This window comes from Lactuca saligna, chromosome 8, assembly GCF_052625555.1.
Source record: "Lactuca saligna cultivar CGN05327 chromosome 8, ASM5262555v1, whole genome shotgun sequence".
Taxonomy (NCBI): Eukaryota; Viridiplantae; Streptophyta; class Magnoliopsida; order Asterales; family Asteraceae; genus Lactuca; species Lactuca saligna.
In genome coordinates this window covers 142,965,965-142,986,742 of record NC_136424.1, presented here as the reverse complement: position 1 = coordinate 142,986,742, position 20,778 = coordinate 142,965,965, and the positions used below count along the sequence as shown (strand labels likewise).

Sequence of the window (20,778 nt, the reverse complement as noted above, 5' to 3'; positions counted from 1 at the left end):
TATTACATTCCCCAAAATACATTGTTCATTGTTACTTAAACAATCGCAAAACAATCATAGAGTACAGTCCTTTCTTCACTTATCTGTTACCTGAGAATACAAGTATTTTCGAAAACGTCAACATATGAAATGTTGGTGAGTTCATAAGTAATGTTTAACATCCAATGTTTGTAATGTTTTGAAAACCACCAGAAAATCCGATATTTTCTGAAAATAGTATAGCGTAAAAATATGTGAAGATCCGTGAGTATGCTTGTTTGAATTCTATAGATGTAAGCGTAAGAGTTGTGAAATTCAGCATGTAGTTCGTAAGTGTACCAGTTGAAAAACCCTAGGAAAACCCGACGTTTTCCTATCACTTTGCTTTACTTAGTTTATGTGTTGTTATTTCGTTACGTTAGAGGTGTTCGTTGAGCTCCGGAGGCATTGAGTATACAGAGAGTGGTGAATTGTTGTAACGTACGTTAATGAAAACGTCCAGTTGTCAACCGTACTAGCGATCCGTTAGGCGTCACTCGCACTTATTCACACAACTCAATCCTCCCGGACTTGTGTAGTCCCATGACCGAGGAGAAAAAGTGAAGGTGCGAAACCCTCGGTATTTCCCTACGTCGGTCAAGACCATTGCAATTGCGAAGGGCCCGAAGCCCATCCCGCAATCGTGAGTTCCCGAGTTTACTAGCAGCACTGAAGGACCCTTGGGGACCAGCAGCACGTTTGCCATTGAAAGTCCTTTTACACGCGGTTAAGTCATATTAGACCCAACTACATGTAAGCAAGTATCCTTTGGGCCTAAAGATCATGTCATCGGGCTAGCTAGGCTCAACAAGCATGATTTGCAACTTTGGGGCTAAGGAGTGTACGTCGACGTATTGAGTAATTCCACGAGAGTATAGAGTTCCGAAAGTTCCATATGTGTATTGAACGTTGTAGTGTTAGTAGTTTTGGATTTGTTATTGATTCGAGACCGAATCAATTCGTTTGATAACGATTGTTGGTGACATTGTGTATTGTAATTCATCGAGAGTCGTAGTGTCAGTCTTTGTTCACAACGAGTGTATTGAATTATCATTGAAAATTTTCTGTTTACAACCCCTCTTTATTTTGTAAATTTACTCTTTCACCCCTTTAGGTAAATTAATTTCCGGTTTAGCCCTTAAACTATTTTTCTTGACATTTTAACACCAAAAATTATTGAAATTAATATTTTTCGTTGAAAACAGTTTAAGTCCCTGAAATTGCAGTTTTCTCGGTTATAACCCTCCTTTTTCGCAGTTTTTACAATTTTGGCCCCAATTGGAAAATTTTTGCAACTTTGGTCCTTTTTAAATTTGAAAAGCATTTTAAACCATTAAAAAGTACTTGTAACACTAGTAGTCCACTGTTTTACAGAAAAACACAGTTTTGGCCCTCCAAAACAAAAAATTTCGCATAATGGGCCCTATTGGGCCGAAATTGTCATTTTTAGCCCATTAAGCTTGAAATTTATGTTTTTAATCCTCCAAAGAGTATATTTTCAGAAAGCACATTATGGAAACTGTTTTGACTCATCTCACCCATCAGATTTCGAAATATTTCATTTTAGGCCCTTCAACTTTGTATTTTTAACATTTTGTGTCAAAAAAATGAGTGTTTAGCCCAAAGTAAGTGTTGTCAAGCCATTTGGCTATTTTTCTTGGTATACTTTGCATGTAGTAGTATATTTTATGCTAGTATCATTTAACATAAAATATATCTCGGTTTTTAGTGATTCATAACTAGATCTAGCATCATAATCATACAAAACATACATATAAGCATAGAAATCATACAAAGCATACACATAATGATAGATCTACACCTTTGCTTGTATTCTCCCCCACAAAAACTTATAGAAAAAAGAAAACAAGTGGGTATGAAGCTCACCTTTGGATGTTGATTCGGTTTTTGAAGAAAGGATGGAAGAAAGCTTGGTGATTTTTGACCCTAGCACCCTTGATGAAGCTTTTGAGTTTATGGAGTTTTCTAGGATGCAAGATCACAATTTTTGCATGGATTAGGAAGAGGTTTTTGATAAAACAAAGAATATAAGACATAGATCCAAGCAAAACCTTACCTTAGATGAAGAGTTTGTGGAAATATCCTCTTGAAAGCCTCCTAATTTTCGAGATTTTTGTGTGGAGAGGAAGGAGGAATTTTTGAGTAATCTAGAGAGAGTTTGTGAGGTGTGTGTGTGTGTGTGTGTTACTCACGGCCGAACAAGAAGAGGGAAGGAGAGAGATAGAGTTGCATGGAGAAATGAGATGGCATGGAGGTTTGGAGGGTAATGCATGGATAACCACCATATAATAAAGAGATGGCATGCATTAGTCAACCCTTCCTCTTCTCTTCTTGGATTTGGGCCTTGGGCCGAGAATTTGGATGGAAAAGGAGAGATTTGGGCTTTAAAGCCCTCAAGCCCATATAGAAGTTAAGTTGGATGAGTTTTGATCTAAAAGAAATATAATATGATCTTCACACTTGGTTGGGCTAGTTTAAGTTAATCATGATTCAAAACTTTTAATTTATTTCATTCTAGGCCCAATATGGCCCAAAATGTTAAAATAAATTAATGTGGGTCCAATTAGAGCCCATGATAGTCAAATTGGAAGCTTATTGGTCCATTTGGGTCCAATAAGGAAGTCCTAGTCCAAAATGGACTTAAACGAGGACTTCTAGGGTTTCCAATTGGTTGTTGACTATTTGTAGCACTTGCATGATGTATTTGATTGAATTTTTTGATGTCATTAAATAAGCATCACACATGCTTTTAAGTTTTTGATTCATCCTTTACTTGAGTTTAGTGATTACAAGACACAAAATTTCTAGTTGTGACAATCCTCCTGATTCCTCGACCGGACTCGTCGAGTCCATACTCGACTCGATGAGTAGAAGCCTTTTTTAGGTGTTTTCCTTCTTTATTCCACTCTCGAGCTCCTAACCGCTTTAACTAGATTCAATAATTGGAAAGGAACTTCTGTTTAGTTCAACTCGATTAACTCTATGGTTGATTTTAAGGTAATAGTGCAATGGATTAATTCTTTCGTTGGTTACCGATTCAAGTGATTAGGTTCATGTTCACTACCCTAATCCTTAGCAAATAAACTAACTCAAACAGTGGCCAATTGCTTAATTCAATTATATTACTAGATTAATTATTCGGGTTAAGTTAGACTTGTAATATCTAATTAATTTATTATTCTTAATTAACCTCTTGTTTGATGGTCATCTTACAAGCTTGCACATGAATTTACTCAATTTCCTTATTAATCCAAGTTTCATATTCATTAATCCTAGAAATATGGTATAGTGGTCACATATCATATGAGGTTGATAATCAATAGATGTTCATGCTAATCAATTATCTTCCTATTAACAGAAAATTAATTATTATTCATCCACAAGGTTCTTTAGCAAGCTAAAATAACAAAAATTCACCAACTTGGAATTAATCCTACCAATCAATCAAACCATATTGTCAACTTTGTATTCCCAAACAGAAGTCTAAAAATTTTAGTTCATAATTAAGGTAAATAACAACAAACAAACAAGTTCAAGTTGCTTAATCATGTTGACAAAACAAAAGAATAAGTAGAATGATGAATTGTGCCTTAATTACTTCCAGAATTGAATTCTATCTTTCTTGGTTGACTTCTAGGGTTCTTCTGGCTTCTTATTCGCAGCAAAGCACTTCTGAAACTTCCCAGAGTTCTCCCATATCGATCTGTGGAGTTATCTTTAAATAAGCGATCCGACTCGTCGAGTCAAGTGGTGACTCGTCGAGTCCCTCTCACATTCTCCGTATTGCGATAACTATCTGGACTTCCGAATCATTATCCTCCTGATTCCTCGATCGGACTCGTCGAGTCCATACTCGACTCGACGAGTAGAACCCTTTTTTAGGTGTTTTCCTTCTTCATTCCACTCTCGAGCTCCTAACCGCTTTAACTAGATTCAATAATTGGAAAGGAACTTCTGTTTAGTTCAACTCGATTAACTCTATGGTTGATTTTAAGGTAATAGTGCAATGGATTAATTCTTTCGTTGGTTACCGATTCAAGTGATTAGGTTCATGTTCACTACCCTAATCCTTAGCAAATAAACTAACTCAAACAGTGGCCAATTTCTTAATTTAATTATATTTACTAGATTAATTATTCGGGTTAAGTTAGACTTGCAATAGCTAATTAATTTATTATTCTTAATTAACCTCTTGTTTGATGGTCATCTTACAAGCTTGCACGTGAATTTACTCAATTTCCTTATTAATCCTAGTTTCATATTCATTAATCCTAGACATATGGTATAGTGGTCACATATCATATGAGGTTGATAATCAATAGATGTTCATGCTAATCAATTATCTTCCTATTAACAGAAAATTAATTATTATTCATCCACAAGGTTCTTTAGCAAGCTAAAATAACAAAAATTCACCAACTTGGAATTAATCCTACCAATCAATCAAACCATATTGTCAACTTTGTATTCCTAAACAGAAGTCTAAAAATTTTAGTTCATAATTAAGGTAAATAGCAGCAAACAAACAAGTTCAAGTTGCTTAATCATGTTGACAAAACAAAAAGAATAAGTAGAATGATGAATTGTGCCTTAATTACTTCCAGAATTGAATTCTATCTTTCTTGGTTGACTTCTAGGGTTCTTCTGGCTTCTTATTCGCAGCAAAGCACTTCTGAAACTTCCCAGAATTCTCCCTTATCGATCTGTGGAGTTATCTTTAAATAAGCGATCCGACTCGTCGAGTCAAGTGGTGACTCGTCGAGTCCCTCTCACATTCTCCGTATTGCGATAACTATCTGGACTTCCGAATCATTATCCTCCTGATTCCTCGACCGGACTCGTCGAGTCCATACTCGACTCGACGAGTAGAAGCCTTTTTTAGGTGTTTTCCTTCTTCATTCCACTCTCGAGCTCCTAACCGCTTCTCTTGCTTCCTTTCGCTTCTGAGCTTCATCTTTGGACTGAAAAACATAATTTAACACTTTTAAGTACCTTTTGTCCATAATATGCAACAATTTAGCTAATATATGAATAAAAAAACTATACTAAATACACACTAAATATGCACATATCAATATGCCATCCCACATGATGGAAGTCTTTAGCCAAAATTCAAGTTCTCTTAGATTTCGATTGATCCGGATCGGGAGGATCATCCAATGTGTGTCATTCATTCCAAGATCAGGAATGATCATACCTGGTTGAGCCGGTTTGAGTTATTGTTTAGTTTCGAGCCAATGGATAGTAGTTAGAACCCTAAGTGGGGGAGAATTGGGAATTCTCAGTTTGAGCGTCAGTCAGTGAACGTTTTGTTGGTTGATGTTCGGATTACTGATTTTAGATTGTTGGGAAAAGTTTGATCATTGAACCTTTCCAGAAGCAGGTGTGTTCAGCTCCAGGTGGGTTTGTGGTTCTCTGGTTTAGGTGTTAGTGTGTCCTAGACCATTGTTCGTTGAGTTCGGATTTCAGCGGGAATTCTTTAGAAGACAACAGTTAAGAGCAAGGAATGTGTTATCCACCCTCCAGTGCAGTGTGTTTATGTTTCCCTTGGTCCTTCGGTAATTTCGCCCTTAGTGGTAGAGTGGAATTACGTAGTCATAGCAGACTCGGGTTTGGTAACCTACGAGATCGCCTTGGAAGTCTTCTTGAGTGAGATTCGTGTTGGTAGGATCTATGCAGTCTTAATCAAATATGGCATCTTGTTTCGATCGGTGATATGGATGTACTCTGTTATTGATGGAGGTGGTGTGTTGATTTACCTCAACAAATCTTTCCTTTTAGATGAGATTTGGATTTCCCTAAGAATATGCAAGGTTCTGTTGGGATATGGCCTTCGAGTTGGGTCGAGAGTTCGACCATTTTCCTATCTTCAGGTTGTGTGCGACCATAGGATCTTAAGGTTTTGCTTGGTTAGCAAACCGTTCTATATAGCAATCGTGCAGGGTAAGGTTTCAGTATTATGGTGCTTGTTTGATGATGTGAAGGACATTGGTTAGGCCTTTGTAGGCAGTAGAGGACGATAAGTATCTCCAGGCCTAGAGTGTTGGGCGGCTGATGGATTGATGAAAATATTGATAGTTATCGGGAGCATTCCAGTCATGAGCTGAGGGCCAGGGAAGGCATACCAGACTCATGCTATGGGCTCAAAGGCAATCCATGCTTATATCGAGGACCACGTAGGAGTATTCCAGTCATAGGTTGTGGGCTTAAATATTGTAATGGTTCGTTTCTCCTATTGGAGCGCTTTCAGAATCGCTCTATTGTTGAGGTTCGGCGAGTCGTACTCGGTTTCAAAGAATTATAGGATTTTAGACGAGATGCAAGGATAGGTCCTTGGATCTTAAGTGATGGGCTAGACTTGAGTTATGTATATAGTGTTATTCCAATCTAAGGTATTCCATCATGAGGATGACCGGACCCTATGATTGATTAGACCTGACATGTTTGGTATGCCAACCCGAGGGTTAATTGGGCGAAACATTTGCATACTACGAGGGTATTCCATCTTGGGGATGGTTGCACCCGTCATAGGCATGCCTGGTATTCCAGCAAGAGGTTGATTGGGCTAGGTATGAGTGATCATGGGTATTAGTTGGTTGTAATATGTATGTTGGTTCGAGAACTAAGGAGACATCATCCTGTCAGCACCAAAAAGGGGTTCGTTTCCCAATTGATCTCCCGTTGTTCATTATATCCCTAAAAATTTGACATCAGAATGAGCCTCCTCTTGAAAGAATATGTATTCCCTCCGTTCAAGAAAAAATTGTCGGTTAGAATTTATGATTTTGTTTTCTGGAGAGAACCTCAGGTTTTCAGGGGTGAGTAGTCAACTTAAGCATAAAGAGAATGGATTAACGATGGTTAGTATGGTCAGTCTCTCGGGGAGTTAGACCAGGTTCGAGGTTTCAGACTACGGATTTTCAAGTCAAGTAGGAATAGCTCTTCGTGTGGAGTTATGGATTTATTCTCTTCGAGTGGAAAATTTCAGCTGAGTTTAGTCACCTTGGGAAGATCGTTGTGTGTACAAGTCGTGGAGGTGCCCCTAAGGGTAATCGGCTTGCCAGGGGTGGCAAAGGATGATTTTGACGACGAAATCGAATTTAACTGGGGGATAGTTGTAACATCTCGATTTCCAGGAATAAAAAAAACTTTGAGGATTTTTATGCAAATAAGGAAGCCTACTCGATGAGTTGGAGGCCCCAACTCGTCGCTAGAGAGTAGCCAACCCACATGACTTTTAGGACCTACTCGACAAGTTGGAGGACCCAACTCAACGAGTTGGAGCTGGAAATGAAAACCCTAATTTTTAGGGTTTACACCTATTTAAAGAACCTTAACTCCCCTCCCCAGCCTCCTTTACCACCCTATCATCTAGAAGCAAACCCTAGCAAGCTAACCATCCATTTTTGAGTGTGTAAGGTTAAAAGAGTGTGGTCATAATTACTAGCTTTAATTACTTTTAACTAAGACGTGAATAATACTAGCTCTAACTTTTTAATGGTCATAAACAATTAGGAGATAGATTCATCCAATTAATATTGTTAATTAACTTACAAAATTTGATTTATTAGCAATATAAACTAGAACCAAAACATGCTAGGGTTTATTTATATCAAACACAAGTAAAACCAATAATAAGCATCCAATAATTGAAATCAACACATAAGTATCAAGCTCATATTCACTAAACAGAAGTAAAAGGTGATTAGCCTCTTATTATAGCAGAAAAACATATTAAAACTAAGTAAAATAAGCTAGACATAAGTTTAATAAGCAAACCAACTAGATCAATTTTTAAATCTTCTTTAATCCTTAAGCTTCACTTGAGTTTTTATTTCCTCTGGGTTTCTAAGGGTTTATTATTCGTTAATAACCTCAGAGAACCGAATGCATCCTCCCAAATTCGACCTAATGACCAGGATTTTATATTTGTGGAATCTGACCACCACATCATGGTTGACCGTCGCCATGATGTGGTCTTCGAGTAAATCCCGTAATTTCCAGTCAGCATCAGGATCACGATTCTTCTAATCACCACGCCGCGGTTAAGGCGCCACGACGTTGTGTTCAGATCTTTTCTTCTCTTCTTTTTTTTTCTACTTCTGTTTCCTACTTTCAGCTCCTTATATGCTTCCTTTTTTTGTCATGAGCAAGTCTTTGTAGCTACAAAACTTAATTAAAGCATATTAAATATATGTTGTTCCATATTAAACATCATTATAGATAAAATTATTAGAAATATGTGTTAAATATATAGTTAATTTTGCACATATCACGACATTACCTCTACTGGATCCATTGTACCATGTACACGGATCACAAGAGCTTGAGGTACTTGATGGACCAACCAAATCTGATTGTGAGGCAACGCAGGTGGTTGGATGTAGTGAAGGATTATGATTGCGAGATCATTTATCACCCTAGAAAGGCCAACATGGTGGCCGATGCGCTCAATCAGAAGGTGACGAGCGCACCTATTCAAGATCTATGTTTGAGGATGATGGTCAATACATCATTATTGGAGTGGATTCGCAAGGATCAGGTCGAGGCGATGAAGATGAACACCACAAGAGTGAGTGTATTATGAGGCATGTGTCTTCTTTTGATTACGATGATAGGGGACTGTTGACCTTATATTAGAGGATTTGGGTTCTGTATTGGGATTGTGAACGACATGTACTATGGAGGAGGCACACAAGTCAAGACTTTTTATTCATCCTGATGCGACGGAAATGTACAAACACCTCCGACCTGATTATTAGTGCTCCTGCATGAAGCAAGATGTGGCTTGGTATATGGAGAGGTGCTTGACGTGCAGGAAGGTCAAGGTCGAGCATCAACAACCTCATAGAAAAATGGAGTCGTTGGGTATTCCTGTTTGGAAATAGGAAGAGATCACGATGGACTTCATCACGATGTTTCCACAGATAAAACGGGGGGTGGATTTGATTTGGGTCATGGTAGATCGATTGAACAAGAGTGCGAATTTTATTCCTATTCATGATAACATCTCTATGGAGAAGTTGGTAGATGTTTATATTTGAGAGGTTGTGGCACAACATGGGGTTCCAGTATCAGTGGTCTTGGATCGAGATGTATGCTTCACGTCCATATTATGGAAGAGATTACATGAGGATTTGGTTACTCGTTTTCACTTCAGCATGACTTTTCATCCACAGACTGATGGACAGAGTGAGAGGACTATTGAAACTTTGGAGTATATGCTTTGAGCTAGTTTCTTGGATTTTGGGGGTAGTTGGGATACATATCTCCCATTAGCTGACTTTTCATATAATATTAGCTATCCTACCAGTATAAATTGACCTCCTTTTAAGATACTCTATAGGAGGAGGTGTGGGACCCAATTTTTTTGTGACGAGATCGGTCAGCGAGTCATGGATAGTATGAAGGTGGTGCTCTGCTCCGAACTACCGACTTGATCCAGCAGGTGCACGGGAGATTGCAGACTACGCAGAGTCAATAGAAGAGCTATGCAGATAGGTGCCAATTTGATTTGGAGTTTCAAGTCAGAGATATGGTACTCCTGAAGGTGTCACCTTGGAAAGGTGTCACCCGATTCAGAAAGCAGGCCCCAGATCCACAACACTTTTCATGTCTCTCAATTGTGAAAGTATTTGGTTGATGATTCCATAGTGGTGCCTTTGGAGGACATTCAGGTGGATGAGAGCCTAAACTACATAGAAGGACCAGTTGCGATCCTTGATAGGAAGCTGCAATGGCAACATCGTAGGGGCTCAGAGTGGACTTTGGAGCTTGAGGAGGAAATGAGAGAGCACTACATGGAACTATTTGTAGCAATAGATTTTGAGGACGGAGCATGACTTAGTGGGGGAGACTTGTAACATCTATTTTTAGGTATGTTTTATTTTAATTTAAGATTTGATTTTGGGGAGTCGGCACGGCGTGGGAAGGATGGCCACAACGTGGCGTGGCGTTTTCCAGTCATGAGTCTTTTTGACTTGCCACGATGTGGCAAGGAAGGCGATGGCGTCGCTACCGCTGACGTCTTAAACCTTATTTTTTTTTGGGTTTTTCACTTATTTCAAGGAATGAAGAGGCTAGGGTTTGCTCACCCTCAACCTCCACCATCCTCTTAAAACTTAGAAGAAATCCTAACTCATTTCCTCCATTGTTGAAGATTGCTTGAATGCTTTTGAGAGGTCTTGAATGAAGAAGCAAGAAGGAGTAAGACAAGGATCGGCAAGAGAGTCCCTAACTCCCTTCCTAGCTCAATTATGGACCCATGTAAGTGTTCAACGGTACACCTTTTTTTTTATTATAGAGTGGTAGATCTTGTATTTTGTCCCATTTTCTTTTTGATCTTGTTAGATGGGATGGTGAGATTTCATAAAGGTTGCAAGTTTATGAATCCATGTATCATTTGGAGTAGTTCATGATTTGGATATGAATTTTGGTGGGTTGATTAATCCATTCATAATATTTTGGTAATAATCCCCCATTTTTTTCCTAAGTTAAGTCCAAGACATGCATAGGGCATGCATGTATAACAAGAACCAATTTTTAGGTTGGTTTTAGTGTCATAAGATCTTCTGGATCAAATGGGATTGAGACTTAAGGGATTAAGTGCTTCTTGATTAAGGTCATGTCGTAGTTATGCTTTATAGAGTTAAGATTTGAGATCTAGACCTCTTGGTGGGTCCCAAGAGATAAAGTTGAAAACTTTATCCATTTAGACAATAATAATGATCAGATTTTGACATTGGAACCTATGTGATTAGAGGATTTAGCTTTACCCATTAAGACACTTTGAACATGGTGTTCACGGCGAGGCGTAGGTTATCACGACATGGTGACCGGGAAAAATGTATCAATTTTTTCGTCTGAAGGCCACAACATGGAGGGTCAACCTTGACCGTTGACTGTGACTTTTGACATGTGTTGACTTTTGGTTAAACACCTAGTTTTGGAAGGGAAACTAAGGTTGTACTTTATATGGTTGTATAAGTGGTTTATAGCATCTGTATTCATGTTAGTAGGAGCAGTAGCAATTGATCATTGTTTGTTAGGTGAGTCTCTTCACTATACTCACGTGTCGAAGGCACCAATGTTGGCCTACTAGATTATGCTAGTAGGATGATAGTGCCTTTATGGCACTTGCCGATATGCCAATATATGTTTGTTGTCTTTGTGACTCTTATTGATATGATTGTATGCTTAGTTGTAGGGGTGAAAATAAACCCAATACTAGATGAAAGATACCGAATGGGGTGAAATAGACCTAGTTTTAGTTTCGTTATGTTATGTGTATTTTTATGGGGTATTTTGGAGGAACTTACTAAGTTTTATGCTTATAGTTTTATGTTTATAGTTTTAGATACTTCCGGTTCGAAAGGGAAGGGTCTGACATAATCGCACCGCATCCACCAGCATTCTGCATTATATGTCATGATTTGTATTCTGATAACTATTTTATACATTATCACATTTAGATGGATGTTGAAATGAATGCACGACATTTCTGTTAGCTTTAAAATGAAAATTTTACATAGTAATTTTTGGGGCCTTATAATTGAAGACTTTGAAGTTGCTTAGAATATAAGAGGATATTTTGAAGGCTTCAATTTGCAAGGTTGCATTTGAACTTGTGATGATTCCTAAATTTATTAATATCTCATGCTTTTAACTAAAAATATGTTTTTTTTTTTTTTTTTTTTAATACTTTGGTACCTAGTTATGAACAAAAATATTTTGAATATTTTAAAATATATTCGGACTGTATTTTTCACATAAATTGATATATATATATATATATATATATATATATATATATATATATATATATATATATATATATATATATATATATATCAATGATTATGTAATGATTTAAAAACTAAACTAGCAATGAGTGTTTCAAAAATTACTATAAAGAAGAAATTTGAAAGATTGAAAAAGAAACATTTGTTCAAAACAAGATTTTAAGGTATTTTGATATATGTTTTGTTTGATGCATTTTACATGCATCTTAAAGCACGTTTTTGTTAGTGTTTTCTTATAAAAAGCTATCCATCTCCCTTGTTTTACTATAAATTGCATATTTCTCTTTATTTTCATAGAATGCTTGTACTACTCACTTTTGTTATGATTTTCAGGGCAAATTAACATGGATATAAAATATGATAGTAAGAGGATGCAATTAATGGAGCATTGGAGTCTAACTGGAGTTGGGAACTTATGAATGATGTTGAGGAATGCTTGGAAGTTTCTTTAATCAAGGAAACTGGATGTTTCACTCGAAATTCAAAACATTTGATCGTGCTTATACACAAAACATGCTCGTATGAGAGCCTTGCATATGTTTTTCCTCATTTTGAAGTCTAAGGAAGAAAGTAGAAAATTCGATCCCGCTTCCTCCAGAAACACGGTTGTGTTTGTGTCACACAGTTAGAAAATCTTCAAATTTCATTTGGGTGCCTTCTTGGGTACAATCGATTTCCAAAAATTTGATAGTGTTTTCTTTAGAAACACAATAGTGTTTTTATTTAAAGTGTTAGGAATGGTAACACACTTCAGTAAATAGGCTTTTGGACGTGATTTGAATTAAAGCACGATAGTGTTCCTCAAAAGTAAGACCGTGGAATGGGTCGACGACTCTCTATATCTATAAATAACACCTTATAACACTTTTGTCGCGCTAACTTGGTTCTAGACGGCTCTGTGACAATTTTATGAAGGTTTTGAGTGAAGAAAACACATTTGAAGAACACGATCCAATTTGTAACATTAATTTAGTAAGATTTATCATTCCAAACTTAATTTTATCTTATGTAATTCGTTTTTAGCCATATCAGGCTAAAAACCCTAGATTTCAATTTCTAAAAAGACTCAGACTTTTCGTGCAAGTAATCATTAGACACTATTTTTGGTATTGTTTACTATTTAGTTTGATTAGTTTTATGATTAATTGAGTGTTTGATTTGATGCAATTTCTATTAGCCATTTTTATTTTTATTGAGTCATTCCAGCTATCTTATTGTTTAGATCCGTAATTGTCTTTATTAATCAGCAAAAGTAACAAATATTAGATTGGTTCTATGTTTAGGATTTAACTCTAATATAAATTGATCAGACAAATTTTTACGCTTTCGAGCTTGTAAGAAGTATTTGACTTTACTGGGAAATTTTACACTGTGTCTAATGTTGTTTTTCTCACTTACTTAAGAGTTTGTTTAGTTAATTCAATAAAATGTAAGGTTTAGTTCAAATGACTTATTTTGGTTAAACACTTTATTAAAGAAAATTATTAGAGCTTATTAATGATTTTCAGTATTAGTTTAAATAGTACACAATTCAATAATCGGGTTGAAGGATACATGCATGATTAGGAGAGTCGCCGCTAAATTGAAATTCTTTTTTATTTTCTCAATTTTTCTCAAGTATTCAAATTGTGTTTTCTTTTATAAATTCCTATTCAAATTAGTTTTAATAATCATTACCCCCACCCCCCACCCCTACATTTAAATTTCTATCAGACTAGTACATGCCTTACGCAAGAAATGCATAGACTTAAAGACGTGTCACTGTGCGATCTTGCTTTCCTATACTACCTCTTAGTGCATTTGAGCAACATTTTTATTCATATTATTTATTTGTTTAGGCGTACGACACGTCCTAACATGTTTAAATAATCGATCCAACTCAATACCCAAATACATGTAATATAATTTGGTTTTAGATATTGATTACATTTTCAAATATAAAGTACCCGAATAACCTGACTCAAATAACCCGAACCCCAAAAAACACAATTAACAGGCCTAATCAAAGTTGGTTACTCATTCTTTTCTAGAATGGGTGGAGGAAGGCTCTGGTGGATGAAGGCGTTGACAAATGAGTGTAGGTTGATGGTTAGGAAGGCTTAGCTAAGGGCGATGCTACAACTCGTTCAACGAGGAAATATTGAGGCAATAAATGTTTAGTGTTATAAAAGGAATGAGCCCTAGTTTTATCTGTCAACATGTTTTTATGACTTGGTAAGAGGCTTTTGGACCAAGTAAGGAGATAAGCTTGTTGATATCAAACGCTCTTATTTAACCGAGTCAAATGTAACCTCTTACAGCTTGTTGATATCAAACACTCTTATTTGATCGAGTCAAAGGTAACCTCTTACTGGACCTAGTAAGAGGCAAATCAAACAAGCCCGGAGACATAAGGAAATGGAGGCGGTGCCAAATGGGAGATGAAAAGTGCTTTTTAAAAATTTTCTATATTGTTTTTTCTTCATAGTGACTTATGAGTAGGGATTAATTTTTTAACCGAAAAATCGAAGCGAAATATGAACCAGAATCGATTAGTGGTATTCAGTCCGATTCTCGGTTCTTAGATTACAGCTTATTCAATTTCGGTTATCTAGTTCCATCCACTTCGGTCTAGTATCGGTTTCGAAGACCTTATTTGATAGAACACTTCTTAGTAGAACTAGTACCAAACCAGAATAAGAACCGATCAGTGATATTCGGTCCAACTATTGATTTTTAGTTTACGGTTTATTCGATTTTTGGTTACTTGATTCCGAACCAATTTACATGCCTCTATATGATCTCCATTTTTATATTAAGGAACTAGATGAGCTTTTTCAAATGGTACCTATATGTAATTCTTCATTTCCTTACACATAATTGGGCTGGACGTGAATTGGGTCATCCCTAGATAGTGCAGATAGTTTACCTAGTTATTGTTATTTGGTTCTTGGATTTTAACTTGGGCTCCGATTTATGGGTTGGGTTATAATTTCCAAATTCCCAACCTCCCAATTTAGCAATTGACGCAAAACAGAGGGTGTGAGTGAAGTTTCCCATTTTGTGAAGATGATGAAGAACTAACCAACCAATCGAATAGAATCAATCTCATAGAATACAGAGCAAAAGCAAATACACAAGTATGCCACCAATCATAACATAATCTTCTTCAAGATTATTTATCCCAAAAACTACAACTAGAAATGGCTTTGTTGAGACTTCCATCCCAATTCCCAATACCCCTTTACACCACTTCCACTTGCTCCATCTCTCAATCCACCCACATCCTCTCCGTCGCTTCCCCCCACCACCGTAAACAGTACCTGCGCCACCGCAGTACAAATACATCCAGAAGCCTTGTGGTTGTTGGTGCTAGCAAGGAAGATACCGAGACTGAATTGAGTTTCCCTGCAGAATCTAATATCAATTCTACTTCAACCACTGCAACCACAACTGATGATGATGAAGAAGAAGATGATGAATTTGAAGAAGACCCAGATCCGCAAGACCTCGAATATGTTTCCCAAATCAAAAGAGTTAGTCTCGTTTGCTCAAAATTCCCCAAACCCATGTTTGTGTATTTTCTTAAAATTCGTCCTTGTTTTGGCTGTGCAGGTTTTGGAGCTCTTGAAGAAAAACAGAGACATGCTGTTTAGTGAGGTAAAGATAACCTCTGTTTACTCGATCTTGAATTACAGAAAGCTCAAAAACATAACTTTAACTCAACTTTCGGATTATGCCAATTGATTTTATGCTTCGAATTTGTAGGTGAAGTTGACAGTGATGATTGAGGACCCTCGAGAAGTTGAGCGGAAGAGGCTTCTTGGGATCGACGATGCTGATACCCCAACACGAGAAGAGTTAGCTGCAATTCTCGAAGAAGTTAGTCCTTTTCTATCATTGTTGAAATGTAATTGAAATCACAGAGGCCCATTAACAATCACACCCTATATATATATATATATGAGTCTCAATAGTCATCCTTCTGGTTTTAGGTGAATGAAGGGAAAATCCCGAGAGACAAGATTGCCCTTCAAATGCTGGCAGAGGAAATGGTTCAATGGCCTAATCTAGAGGTACATTTTGCAGCTTCGCTTCTAGGGTTTGTATACTGTGTTACATTTTGAGATAAATCGAAGTATTTTAAACTGAATTCATGTGAAAAAAAAAAAAAAAGGTTGAAGCAACAAAAAAGGGGAAACGGAAATCGAAATATGCAAAGGCTACAGACACTGGGATTGATCCAGAATTAGCTGCAAAGAGGCTTAACGTTGACTGGGATACAGCTGCAGAGATTGAAGAAGAAGATGGCAATGACGAGAGTGATGTCCCTTCAGCTGTGGTACTTTTTTATTTATTCACAAATCAAAAACAAGAATGAATCCATGTCGTGATTTTTGTGTCATTTACATCAACGTAGTAAAATGTTTGTCATGTTATGTCATGTGTGGTTTATTGTTTTATTGTGAATTTACCATTTTGCCATTTTGAATAATGGGAAGTTTGTTTGGTGTAGGGATACGGAGCATTGTACTTGGTGACTGCGTTTCCAGTGATAATTGGTGTATCGGTGGTGTTGATTCTTTTTTATAATTCTCTTCAGTAAGAGTAAGAATATGTATTTTGTTGTTTACTTTTTAGGTTAGTTTGTAATATATCCAGTTGATTTGTGTATTTCATCTGGTTTACAGAGATTTTTGTGTTGTAACGATGTAAAGTTTGACATGATAATATACATGATTGAAGATAGAAATGAAACCCCAATGTGATTCAGTTCATGTTCTAGTCTTAAGTTTTATGACTCCCCAAAGAAGTTGTTTTTGACAAAAAGAATTAACTTATCACCTCCGATCTTTTCAAGATTAGGACATAAGGAGTTTAACACTTTAATCGATAGTCATGTCGATTCACCATTGCATCAAAAGAAGAACACATCAAACAAATCGAGAAGAAATATACCAACAACTACATAAGAAGACTCAAAGATTTTTAGCTATCTTTTACATAATACAAACCAGGCTTCAACACTTAAACAAGCTTCTGTTGCACTATGGGAATACACACATTGGGGTATACAACTGAGTTTCAAGTTTTAGCAATTGTAATGGATTTTCTATTGCCTGTGGATGTTTCCTCTGCAGAGACTTGAAGAATCCCATTAGCATCTATACTGAAGCAAACTTCTAGTTCTGAATTACCATTTGGACAAAGAGTAAGGTTATGAAGGGAGAACTGCCTAAGTAATATGTTATTTTTAACATTCATGCTCTCACCCTGAAACACATCAATGCGTACTTTTGTTTTATTCACCACTGAGTAAAATATTTTTTTCACGCTTGTGGGTATGCATGTGTTCCTCGGAATAACAACACACATTATATCTTTTTCACCATTACATGCATTATCAACTGCAATACCAAGTGAGAGCGGAATGACATCTAACAACATCAGATCCCGATTAACGCTATCATTATTATCATTTCCACTTAACTTTTCAGCCAAGATTGCAGCACCAAATGCAACAGCTTCATCTCCATTCATGTCTTTGCTAAGTACTTTCCTATTGAAAAAATCCTCCAACATTCTTTGCACCTTTGGAATCCTACTTGATCCACCAACAACAACCACCTCATCCACTTCCTTCACATCCATTTTCCCATCATTCAAACATTTCACCACTATATCAACACACTTCTCAAAAAACCCTGAATTTAGTTCCTCGAATTTGGCTCTACTGATTTTAGTAGAAAAGTCGATACCCTTATACAAACAATCAACTTCGATTGAAGCTAGAGTTGTTGAGGATAAATCCCGCTTAGCTTTCTCACATGCAACTTTCAACCTTGCCAATGCTCTAGGGTTTCCACTAATGTCTTCACTGTGTTTTTTCTCGAATTCCTTCACGCAATGATTAACGAGTGTCATATCAAAATCTTCACCACCTAAATGAGTGTCACCTCCAACAGCTTTGACATCAATGGAACCTGTATTAACAACTCTCAAAAGCGACACATCAAAAGTTCCACCACCCAAATCAAACACCAATACATTCTTCTCCTTAACCCAATCTTTATCTTCCATATGATCGACACCATGTGCGATTGCAGCTGCTGTAGGTTCGTTTATCAAACGCAAGACATTGAGTCCTGCAATGACTCCTGCTTCTTTTGTTGCCTCTCGTTGCATGTTATTGAAATAAGCAGGAACAGTGATTACAGCATCAGTTACTTCTGTCCCGATAAATTCTTCAGCAGCTTCTTTCATCTTCTTCAGAACCATGGCCGATAATTCTTCTGGTGCGTATTTCTTCTCTTCGCCATTGAACTCCACTACAACAATTGGCTTCTCCGAAGGTCCTTCAATGACCTTGAAAGGCCACGACTTCATGTCTTTTTGCACTTGTGGGTCAGTAAACCTACTTCCAATTAGTCGCTTAACATCTGAAAAACATTTGAGGAGATCAATCATAGAATATATCAATTAAACGTAAAAAGAAACAAAACGTTGATCCATATTCTTCTTTTATTAAGTCTAAGTAGTTTTAACAAAAAAGACTTGCCAAAAACTGTGTTTGTTGGATTCCTTGCAATCTGGTTTTTTGCACCTTCGCCTACCAAGAGCTCTGAATCATTGAATGATATGAAAGATGGAGTGATCTTGTTTCCTTGTTCATTAGGTATGATTTCCACCCGGTTTTTTTTGTAAAACCAAACTCCAGCACATGAATAAGTAGTTCCAAGATCAATGCCAATGGCAGCTCCTTTAGATCGATGAGACATTTGAACAAGAAAATAATGAAACGAGAGGGGTGAGGAGTTTATATAAATCAAAATAAGAAATAAATACGATGGTGTTGTAGTCTAAGGGTTAAGGTTTGATTCTTGAATATGTATGGCATCCCTTGAAACTGGATTCTTTTATATTTAGAAAGAGTCTAAATTTGCAATTAAATTTTATGGCACAAGAATCTAACAGTCGCCTTACTAGTTCACGACTCTACGTTATTCAAAATTACTAACATAGAAAAGATTCTTGGTAAAGGTGTGCCTCTTCGGTTTTCAGAACGAAATTCTTTTCACACATCTCCAAAGAGTCATGCATAAAGACTTGACTAATACGACTTTGGACCAAAGTCTAATCAGTTGTTTTTCACTTTTTATTGCTTTTAAGGCCAATTGGATCAACGATCACGGAGGGCATTCGTGAACACCACCCCAATGGGTTGTGATCGTGAACACCACCCCAATGATTGTGATCGATCATAGTTGTGGTGTTTTCTGGTGTAGACAACAAACCATAACGACCAATAGGAAACCGAGGGGTGGGTTTTGACTCTCTTGACCTTTTGATTGGTCGTTTAATTTTTTTAAAAATATTTATAATATATTTTCATAAAAGTCGGATGACTGGACAAATCAACATCATTATGAGCCGGTGGATGTTGAAAATGAACGACATCTCTATCGACCGATAGGAAGAAATAAAGTAAAGAAAGCAGCTCCTAGTTCATGTTCTAGCGTTATCCATCATTTTTGAGTAAAATTTGATCAATATATCCAACTACAAGAGAACAAAGTTGCGATCGATGATGATTTTGACGGAAAAAAAAAATTATTGTTTGCACCATTACAAAGTAATGCCGATTTAGAGGTTCTTAAAATGAAATTGCGATGGGGAAGATTTGAAGATATTTCTTGCCAAGAAAGAATTTGTCCGAGTGAGATTGGAATATTGATTCTTTTTTTCTATGTTTGACATTTTTGAGATTTTTTTGTTAGTTTTTTTTTTCTTTTTTTAATTTTCGGTTACCTTTTTGAATTTTAATCAATATATTTTTAAATTATAATGAATAAAAAAGCTAATTTAAAAAAAATCTAGCATTTTATTATATACTTGATTTAATTTTAAACAAAAAGAACATGATGTACAAAGGTGGATAACGGTGGATATACCAACCTAATTTGGTTGTGTATTGCGATGAAATGTCGGTGACATAGAATATACCGTATTTATCGGTAGTGGTGACTACTCCAAAATAAGACGTGAACATTAACATGTAAAAGCCTAATGGTTAGGGGTTGGTGGGAAAGGTGTCATGGGCATAGATTGATGTTTCAAATCTATTTTTAAGACAACAATGTGATGTAGGAATAAAGTTTCTTTGCATGTTTCGATTTTTATAGTTTAAAAAGTGAGGGTAATTTGGTTTAGGCCAAGTGGAGTGGGGTGTTTTGGCATCCTATGTGGCGGATGGCATGAAAATAGGACATCTCCCTCGTGGGAAGATATGCCAAAAAAACAAAAGGTTCGCCATCATCTCTCTCTCTCTCTCTCTCTCTCTCTCTCTCTCTCTCTCTCTCTCTCTCTCTCTCTCTCTCTCTCTCTCTCTCTCTCTCTCTCTCTCTCTCTCTCTCTCTCAATTGGACATGTCTAAATGACAAAGAATGAACACAATTTCTTTAAAATTGTAAGTTGAACATGTGTTAAGGTAGAGCCTATCAACACCATCACCACTACTCATTTATACCTTACAATGAGTGTTTTAGAAATAATTAGTAGAAAGCCCCATGTAATGTTGGATCACAAATATTGATTTTAAAAATAAGTTTTTAATAAGACGTGTATATTAAAAAGCTTAACTTTAATTAGGTTACAAATTATACTTATACTTTATTAAAACATTGTATTTTATATTTTTCTTTGTAAGATATATTATTTTAAAAATCAAACCAATTTAAGCATTATATTTACCATTGAAAGTCTAATCTTGATTATTATATGGATATCAGATAGATATAGATCATCTATCTATTTTTTCCTATTGAGACATTGTATTTCCATTATTATTTTCTATTATAATGATGCATACTGAAAAACAAATTTATGAAATTGTTCTTTGATACATGTATGGTAATGTAGTTTACTTGTTTTATTGACAATGGAAAAGCACTTAGATACA

The 20,778-nt window shown here is 36.4% G+C and overlaps 2 protein-coding genes across 2 annotated transcripts; one reads left to right on the top strand and one right to left on the bottom strand.

Moving 5' to 3' along the window:
- The first annotated feature begins 14,880 nt into the window (after positions 1-14,880).
- On the top strand, positions 14,881-16,597 carry LOC145012463 (ycf3-interacting protein 1, chloroplastic-like). Its single transcript, XM_078971265.1, has 6 exons — positions 14,881-15,355; positions 15,435-15,479; positions 15,588-15,701; positions 15,815-15,895; positions 15,997-16,161; positions 16,336-16,597. The coding sequence occupies exons 1-6, from the start codon at positions 15,023-15,025 to the stop codon at positions 16,423-16,425; spliced, it is 828 nt and encodes a 275-aa protein (XP_078827391.1). The 5' UTR covers positions 14,881-15,022; the 3' UTR covers positions 16,426-16,597.
- A 290-nt stretch (positions 16,598-16,887) lies between these two features.
- Positions 16,888-18,598, bottom strand: LOC145012629 (heat shock cognate 70 kDa protein-like). Its single transcript, XM_078971427.1, has 2 exons — positions 18,379-18,598; positions 16,888-18,259 (listed from the first exon to the last, which is right to left on the bottom strand). Exons 1-2 carry the CDS (start codon positions 18,596-18,598, stop codon positions 16,905-16,907), a joined length of 1,575 nt encoding a protein of 524 aa, XP_078827553.1. The 3' UTR covers positions 16,888-16,904.
- Positions 18,599-20,778: the final 2,180 nt, after the last annotated feature.